We start from the raw sequence: 9,797 nt of genomic DNA on the forward strand, positions 1-9,797 counted from the left end.
TTTCTTGTGTACCCATGAGGAGATTTGGCAGGCAAGGAAATGCATTAGCAGGCCCTTGATCTGTGAAGGGTGGTGGGACATGTCTATTATGCTTATGAAAAACAGACTTAATTTATACTGATTAGAAGTAATGCCAGTTTTGTGCGTCTGCACTGCTAGACAAGCGAATGAATGAAGGTAGGAGTCAATGTAGTCTCTTCACTATTTGCAATATCGCCATCTAGCAATTAGCACCGGCTATGATTTAAATCAAGCTTTAGTATCAAAGCTACTGGGGACAGAATTAGGATTTATATTCAGATAACTTTATGTTATGCTTGACTGCCAAGGCATCAGTGAGATTGATTGCCAGGATTCCTCTTCAGCAGACAGTCCTAACATCTGCCAAAAAGCTCAGTTACACGCCGGGGTGAAAGTGAGCTGTGCTATGTATGACATGATCTGCTTGCAATTTATGGACATGCCTATATCAAAAATTACATAAAAGTTCCAACACACTCTGTTTCTGCAGGTGTTTTTTTCAAAACTGCTGCCAAAAATAGGTGATAGTTAACATTTAGTATTCAGCAAGGAGTATTAAAACCACAGTGAACTTTAGTCTGGAACCAAATCATGCAAAAATGATTAATTGAATGTTGGTGGGGAAATTTGTAACACATCCCTCTGGAAATAAGAAAATGTCCCTCATCCTGTATTTAACCGTAGCACTTTATCAGTGGACTAAGTACATAATTTGCAACATCCCATTTTATCTGCTGTAAGACATTTATCAAACGAATTAGTAGCTTTAATCATTTTCAGATATAAGCTAACCTGCTAATATTAAGGATAATACTAATATTAATGTACATCACTCAGGGGTTTTGATTATAATAAATTAAGGGGTTGGGTAATAGCCACTCTATAGTAATGTATCACTGGTGATATTTTTATGTTTTGGCATTGGATAACAGACTTGAGGAATGACTCCAAGTCCTTTTTCATCTGCAGCAAACACAATGTTTTTACCAGGCAGAAAATGGTTAATTGCGGCTGGGTGTCAGGCACAGCAAGATTAAGTGACATGCTCATGGTTACACAGCAAAGCCTTGATTCTGTGGCCCACCCACATGTGGCTTGTTGCAGGATCATGGCCTTTCACACCGTCAGAGTTGGGATTAGCACTAGGTTCCCTGCTCCCCAAGCAGCTGCTGCACAGTAGATGCTAATATAAAGATAAAGGAAGATAAGGCCCCTTGAGAGAGGTACATTTTAGGTTATTAGCACTTTTTGACAATATAGGCTATAGCTTACCACTTGCTTTTTAAATTAACCAGGAATTTATTCCCTGCTATGAGCTATGTGTCAACTCCTCTTATGTTTTTTCTCTGAAAGTCTCACAGCTGGGACTGAATAGAGATTATTTTTAGATACCTTGTTAGCATCCCCTTTCCTCAAGGATCATAGAATTAAGCAGAAACAAAACTCAACCTAATCAGAGCAATTAAGCACTAAAAAATGTCATATTGTTTAAGCTAATCAAAAGTGTTTCTGAGGTGGGTGGTCCGGGAACTTGGAAAGGCAGATTTGAACAGAGAGAATAAAAGACGACAGGTTTTTTTTCCAGAGTTTTTAATAATTTTTTCCTTCTTCCAGCCACAACTTCAACATTGTGAGTGGTCGAAAATCACAAAGTGCCTGCTTTTACACTGAAAACAATGCCACATGACCAAAATACCTGTACATTGCAAGATGATCTCTTAACAGTCCCATATGTGGAGTTAACATACAGGCATTTTACTAATGCCGTGAGACAATATAAAAATGTACAAATATGTGCTGATTGTGAGGTGCTTGTTGGAGGAGGGAATTTGAAGAGACTGTCCATTGTTGCTTTTGGTCTAATGCTCTTTATGCTTTCACCAGAGCTTGGAATTCTGTTAGAGAAAGAAAACGAGAAAAGCAGGGAATAAAACTAGATGAAAGCAGTTAGAGCTTCTGGAGTGAATGGAGAAAACTCTCCAGAAATCCTAAATGAGGGCCCACAAAGTTGTTATAACAACTGCTAAATTCTAACAGATTGATTTGGGCATAAGCTTTGGTGTGCAAAAACCCACTTGTATCTGACAAGGAATCCTCATTGATTTTGCAGATAGAGAACAACACATCTAATACTGCTATCTTGAAACACAGGAGGGTGCAACAGATGTTCACTCCTTAAAACAGACTGCACAGCATGCTGCGATGAAGAATGGATCTATAAATTCATATTCTTAGGAAATCCTGAGTTAAAACTGAATTTACTTTTTTCACTGATGAGGGTTTCCAGCTGGAGTGGGAGTTTGCCATGCATCCTGAATGTGTTGCAACAGCCAAGATGAAAGAGAGTGAATTTGGATAGAGCTGTCACCTTTAGTCTGAATTTTCTTGCTTTTGTAACTTCCAAACGAGGCACTGAATGTTTGCAGTGACATAGTTCCACAGTGAGAAGAGTTATCAGTAAGGAGCTGCCTGAGAGCTGCATAAGATGATGTCCTATTTGGGATTTATAAGTAGAAGCTACAAGAGCTGCTGCAGAAGCACATTCCTGCTTCTCCTCCCAAACTCCAGCTAAGATTAGCACGTGTGTCTGTTAGGGTTGTTGCCACCTGTCCTAGTCTGACTGAGATGGCCCAGTTTTCAACTACTTTATCTCTAGTACATGATCTTATGTGCTTCCCTGCAAGCTCAAAAAGGAATTGCTCAACCAGACCCTATCTCCCCCCCCCCCCCTTTTTTAATAAAGGTAATTTGGTCTAGTTCCCATAGAAGTGCTGCCCAGTGAAATTTGCAATGATTAGATTATTCCCTAGCACAAATATTGTCAGACTGACTCTGAATGTGTGCTGAGTGTTTAAATGCAGTACAGCAATTGTGGAATCCTTTTAAAAAAGCACAGTCAGTCTTTTTACTGTGTTACGGAGTATAGGTTGAGCATTCAACTGTGGTCTGATGTGCAGAGCTCCCATAACTGCTGTTAAGTCCATAGGAGCTACTAGTTGTCAGCACCTCTGGGAAATCAGGCCTTTAGAATTTAGGGGCCTGAGCTTGTATCCGCTGAAAGCAATGGCAAAACTCTCATTCACATTACAGGGGCAGGATCAGGCTCTAAATGGGGCCTGATTCTGCTGTCATGGATTCTAGTATCAATATGAAAATATACTTGTGTAAAACCTGTTTCAGAGGGAAATGGGACCCTATTCCTCCACCTAATTATCAATGCTGTAAATTTACTCTCAGCTTGAACATGCATATTTGAAGAATACAAAACTTCCTGAAGATCACACTGAAAAAAAAAACCCAACAACTTACCATCCACTCCAATTTTGCCATCACCGTCAGTGTCACCTGCAGCCATAAAAGCCTTGGTCTCCGCATCAGTTAGAGCTCTGGCACCTGAGGAGAAATTCTTCAGGAACAGCCTGAAATAATAAAAAAAAAAAAAAAAAAAAAAGAAGGAGAGAGAGACACATTTTTGTGTGTTATTTGTACTACAGAAGTCAGGTTATGGCCCCAGAGTTCTGTGCACAGAGTTCTGAGACACTCTCTGTTCTCTGAGATGGCTTTTGTAGTTCAACATTTCTATCTCTCACTTAATTCAACATCCTGAACAATGTCTAATCTTAATGTATGTGGCAATTCCCAACTGTATTTTAAATGGAAGTTCACAAGCTGATGTTAAAACCCCATTCAGAGATAGCCAAGATGTGGGTGTTTCTTTAAAAGTAGCAGCTGATTACAAGACACAGAGAACATCTACAAACCTACATCTAACAATTCACAGCAACTAAGCTATACTTACTGAAGCTCATCTTCCTCAATGAAGCCGCTCTTGTCCTGGTCAAGGATTCCAAAAATTTTCTTTACCTGGTCAGTAGACTTGCCTTTTAGACCGACCTTGGAGAAGAAAGACTTGTAGTTGAAAGAGTCAGCAGCTGGAAGAAACAAACACCTGTTGTTTAAAATCTTTTCTCTTAAGGTTATTACTATGTATTTCTAAGGCACTCATCCCCATACTGTCTGGGGGGCCAGGCTCAGTGCTCAGTTCAGCTCCTGTTGCTTTTGTTCCTCAGTGCAGCATGCTAGACATGATCTTAATGGTGCTTCCCATTAAGCTGGAAATGGATGGCAGGAGAGGGATCATGTGGTGATTGCCTTTTCTGTTCACTTCCTCTGGGGCATCTGGCATTGGCCACTGTTGGAAGATAGGGTACTGGCTAGATGGACCTTTCATCTGACCCAGGATGGTCATTCTTATGTTCCCCTTCTAATGACTGTAGGCCTATGGTTGGCTATTCTGTGGCCATTCATGTTTCTTGTTAGACTGGACATTCAGCAAAGGCCCTGAAACTTGTTTCAATCTACCTCACAGGCAATTAAAATAAACATTTAGAGTATGTGCATTTGACTGACATAAAGCCTTTCAGCCAATCCCAAAGCCCTTTCTCCAGCTTCACTCAGTCCTGGCACATAATTCATCTACAGTCATAAATGTGGGGTTAACTCTACAAGATTGGCCCCAGTGAGCAAATAATTAGGGACAAATCCTCAAGTGGTATAAGATTGGCATAATGCAACAGAAGTCAATGGAACTACATCACATTTATACCAGCTGAGGATGTGGTTCTTTAATGCCAGTTTGCTGTACACATTTATAGGTCTTTTTGAATTCAGGAGGCTACCTTGTAATGCAGCTACTATAGAGAAAATCATAGTTATAGCCTATTAAGGTATAAAAATAATGTATGTCTCCTCATTGCAGAGGGACCACATCTTACCCTGGCAGCTGGAAAGAGCAGCTTCAATATCTTTAGCAGAGAGGATATCAGTCATAGCCATTGCTGAACTGTAAAAAGAAGAGTGAGCTATTTAGTCATTAAAATAATATCTCCATCTCTTTCACACAGGGGCTCTGTTTGAAGTTGCTGGTGCGACCATGTCTGATAAAGGATATATTATTCATCTAATTGTAAATGGAGCACACAGTAACAGATGTCTGCAGCAGGTGCTTCCACTTGAAGCTGGAGAATGAGTGTGGAATTCCACATGACAGGATGTAGGGCCAAATATGTGTGGAGAGCAAGGGGCAAGAGCAAGTCAAAAGTGTCTAGGACCCCAAAAGTGTATGGTTTCCCTGGAAGTAGATTATTACTCATTTAAAATGTATTAATACATAATCAAAATGACTCTACAGAATACATAACACAAAGGGCCATATTTATCCCTGATGTAGTTCTTGGAGCTAAAATAAAATCACGAATATTATTAAATGGGCTGATCTTTTTAAAAATTGAAAAAAAAATAAAATGAACATTTATTCTGATTTAATTTTAAATGACTAAATACACAGGACTAAATTCAACCTAGCTCCACTGTGGTCAATTGAATTCCACCAGAGATGAACTTGGCCTGTTGCATTTATGATTCTATAGAAGATTCGCTCTCATGGTAGCTGTCTAGACAACTGTTCATCTTAAACACATAGGGCTGCTTTGGCTCAGCACAGAGCAGACTGAGCTGGATTTTTATTCATTTTGGTAAATTGGTGTGCTGAGAACAAACCTTTGAAGACTGGAGGAGGAAAGCCAGTTTCTTCTGAAACATCAGTTTTTAACACAGATCCCTTTCTCCCCCCTGAAGCAAAGACAACTCCAGAGGTTCTGTCTGACAAAGCTGCCTGTTGATTACCAAAAAGCAGCTGAGGCCTTAACTCCCAGTCTAGTCTATTCACAGGCATATAATTTAATATGAATATCATTACATTGCTATAGTGTTCTCCATTGTAGATTTCAGAATATATCAATTATGAATTATGACGGAGTTAAGAATCACAACATTTCTATGAAGTAGGTACATATTACTTATGGATGGGCAACTGAGGCACAGGGAAGTGACTTTGAGGGTCACAGAGATGGTTGTGGCAGAGCTAGGAATAGAATCCAGATCTCCCAAGTCCCATCCCAGTGCTTTCCCAAAAAAATCTTATTCCTGTATAAAATACATATAGAAAAATTAAATGTTTCCCCTTTTATTTTCCTTTCAAGGCATATGGATGTGGGAGAAGATGGTACCCTGTTAATGAGATCTGCATAAACTAGAAACTTGCTCAGGCAATCGGTTGGTACCTCAATCCAAACTGATTTCTGAGGGAGGAAATAAACAGTTAATCATTTAGATCTGCTTAGTCCTTTCTTGCAGGTTCTTCAGAGAGAGCAAAGAGACAACAAGGCAAATTCCCTACTGGTTTCAATGAGTGCATCTCCAATTAAATTTTTCCATTGTTGTTTCTTCCGCTTCTGTAGCACTGAATTTATCTCAGTGAATTTGTGAATTCTTGTAAATATTTATTACCCTTTGCTCAGAACTCAGGAAGGGCAACAGGGAGTCATACCAGTCTCCCACTTCTCATTGCGGTTTTTTTTTTTTAACCGAGAGAGAGGGGATAAAGAGGAGAAAAACGAATTGGAACATGCCTTTACTTCTGAGAGGCGCACCATGGCTGCCATTTCCTCCCACTAGTCTGATCACTGAGTTCATTCTACTCTAGATTGCAAAAGTAGAGCAGACTGTAAGCATTTACAAGGTTTTGTTTTTAATTGCCTGGGTTCTTTCAATTTATGGAGCAATTTGCTTTTCTTTTTCCAAAAGCAGAGGTTCTAATGGTCTTACCTTTGTGGTCTTCTTGCCTAGATAAGGAGGCAATCGAGTTGGAAGGAAAGCACTTGCTGTGTGTCTCCAGCAGAGCTGAGCTTGCTTATATATACTTTAAGTTGTATACCATATACAGATTTTAGATTTCAGCGTCATGAAGGGGGAATGGTGTCAAATGAACTTGCCTAACTAATCATCTTACACTATTTTTATCTCAAGAGAATACATATGATATTTGCAAACGAAATAAGATAAGTGGCAAGATATGTGGAAAGGACTGTGTTGTATTAAATTTCTTCTGATTTAAGCAAAAAATATCAACTTCTTCATATGATCTAGGCCACAAACAAACAATGTAATACATTTGATCCTAGTACTTAGATGAACTGAAGCTAGAGTGAATCTTGATGAGATGCATTCGATAAACTTTTTAATGTGATAACTTGTTATATTAGCTGTAGACAACGCTTGGGGTTAAAGGCTTAAGCGTTGGCCTGCCAAAGAAGGAAATTAATGTCTACTCGTGCACGGAATATTGCTATGCTGAAATTTTGGGTATAATAGAAGAATAATAGTCATTTTCACAAAGATTATTGGGCTATTGTCTCTTAGAAACAGCAAATGTGTTGCTGCAATTGTTAAAATAATATTACACTAGTCTGTCTGACCAGCAACAAGCATCTAATTCTGTAATGGTTGAAGAATTCGGTTTGTCCCTAATCAGAAGTTGAGAATTCTTTAAAGTTAAGAAGCAGCACTCATGTTTAGCTGTGTTATGTCTGAATAATAGAGAGGGTCTGATCTACTCAGCTGTCTCTGAATGAAAACCTCTGAGCTTTTGCTAGAGGGATCTGCTTTTATAATTCAAAAAAGAGGAGAAACTTTCCAAAACCTCACTGCAGGAGGTCCTCTGGAAGGAACTTTTTTCCCCCATTTTAAGCTGTTTTATGATCTAATCTTAATTTTTTCTGCATTGCTGTTTTCCAGAGTTACTTAGTGCTATGGTACATTTTCAAATATTTAAATATATGAGAAACAATTAAATTGTTTGAATTTTCTTTCCTGAGATGTAATGTGCAAATACTGTAGTACCTAGGTATAGCTGATTTCTAGAAAAATTATCCCATTTTTTAAAATTAGAAGATTGCCCACATTGCGCCATTGTACAAATGTGTGGCATGATACTGACTAATGAAACTATGTTAAGGAGAAAGGCAAACTCTGGGATGGTATGAGTATAAATGAGAATTTGAACCTGGGATGTCTATGTCAGAGGATGCTTTCAATTTTTGAAGCAATAGCATCTCATCTTGCTAAAAGCTAATTCCACATATGTTAACCCTTCACCCTGTTCTTCTGTTTAAAAATAGCATTGATTACTACTATTTGTTTTAGTGCCTGTGGTCCATAACCATTTTTCTGTGCTTAAGTGAGTGAATCACTTGAGCACACAAATGTGTTTTTGTTTTCCAATGGTTTGTAGCCAGTTGATTCCTTTTGCTTACTGTAATTTGAAGGACGGATCCTGAATCCTATGATTTACAGCCCACAGACAGTTGAATTATTGGCCAGACTCTGGCAAATTTCGGAGCCTGGTTTGCACTGAAGTTGGAGGCAGCAGAGATCTAAAACACGTGCAGTGGCTGTCAGGATGAAATGCACAGAGATCATGTAACACTATTTACAGCCAGCCCCCAAAAGCCATTTTAGCAGCAAGTGCTACTCTAGAGCCTACAAAACACATCTGTCTGTCTGGCTGATTTTTATTTTTTTGCATCAAAGCCCGTTAATAGCCTTTCAGCAGACACTTAATTTAGCAGGGGGAGGAAGATCTGTGTAGCATTAGGAAGCAGCAGGAAGTAAGGAAAGGATGATCCCCTACAGACAGACAGATTCCTTCTTAGGGACAGCTTAGACTCAGAGACCTGCACCATTTCAGTCCTCTTACATCTCTTTGCCTGCTATTGGATTTCTTGTTTAACACATGAAGAAGCAATGGTATAAATACTATTCTCTTTCCATTTCAGGTCTTCAGTCTTGATTATGATTTTAACCCTGCTAGTGCCTCCTCTCCCCACATTGAAAGGCCACATTTTAGAGGCCATTAAGTTGCTGTCTTTGGGAAATCAGGATCTGTGATGCCATCAAAATCCTCCTTTCTTCCCCCCTTCTTCATTCCTCTAACTGTTGTTTGCTATACAGTTGCATAATATATTCCTGTTGTCCCCCTTTACCCCAGAGGTGGCTGCATCTCACTAGTGTGGTGATTCTTGTATGTTGCAGTTAGGCAAATACTGCAAACTTTTTTGTGATTATACATTCTCATTTTCAATTAATTAGCTTAGGCCTCTCTTGCATCTCTTTTGTGTTTCATTACCTGGGATGTTCATGTAAAGTGAATTTCAAAATCCTAGGTGGGAATTTTTGTAAAAAGCTGCATTTTATAGCTGCACATATGAAACATTGATGGACCCCCAGTAGTCAGCAGGTGTGATCAAACCTGGGACCTCTAGAGCTAAATCCATGGACCTCTACTACATGGGCTAAAAGCCACATGCTCTTAGCCAACGCTATAGCAGATTCATTTATCTTGAAGTTGAATAGGTGCCACTAGAGGGGGACAGAGCACTCCCCAGCTGGCATGGGTCACACACACACAGCTTTTAACACTGGATTGAAAATTGTCTCTGTACTCATTTAATGAGGGAATAGAAATCCTACCAGATGCCCGACTTAGTTAACCATATATAATCAATACTATTTGTTGAGTGAAAAAAAAAGTATTCCTTTGGCTTGTAAAACATTTTGGGATCCTACAAGACAAAAGAAATTAAATAATGTTTTATTATGCCAGTGCATTATCCTGCTTGTTTAACAGACATTCTAGGTTTTCTATTTTATTCAACTCTAGGCAGAAGTTTTACTTTCTGTGAACATGACTGGAGAGTCACAACTTTCAGTAACTGCCCAGGACTCTAGCAGGCAGACAGTAACTGAATACATGGGAATATTTATACTAAGGTTTTTTTCTTTCAACGAAGTAGTGCAAGAGAAGCATACGAAGAGCTGCCTTGCTGGCAGGAACCAGTGCATGAAAATCAAATAAGATTTGACTTATTTTGTGCAGA

At 39.1% G+C, this 9,797-nt stretch overlaps 1 protein-coding gene across 1 annotated transcript; it reads right to left on the minus strand.

The window, feature by feature from the left end:
- Positions 1-1,731: 1,731 nt before the first annotated feature.
- LOC102450121 (parvalbumin beta) lies at positions 1,732-6,830 on the minus strand. The gene is made up of 5 exons (XM_006112816.4): positions 6,688-6,830; positions 4,797-4,864; positions 3,821-3,953; positions 3,331-3,440; positions 1,732-1,916 (listed from the first exon to the last, which is right to left on the minus strand). The coding sequence occupies exons 2-5, from the start codon at positions 4,855-4,857 to the stop codon at positions 1,891-1,893; spliced, it is 330 nt and encodes a 109-aa protein (XP_006112878.1). The 5' UTR covers positions 4,858-4,864; positions 6,688-6,830; the 3' UTR covers positions 1,732-1,890.
- Between the last annotated feature and the right edge of the window lie 2,967 nt (positions 6,831-9,797).

Source organism: Pelodiscus sinensis, chromosome 15 (genome assembly GCF_052426305.1).
Source record: "Pelodiscus sinensis isolate ZL-2025 chromosome 15, ASM5242630v1, whole genome shotgun sequence".
NCBI classification, from domain to species: Eukaryota; Metazoa; Chordata; order Testudines; family Trionychidae; genus Pelodiscus; species Pelodiscus sinensis.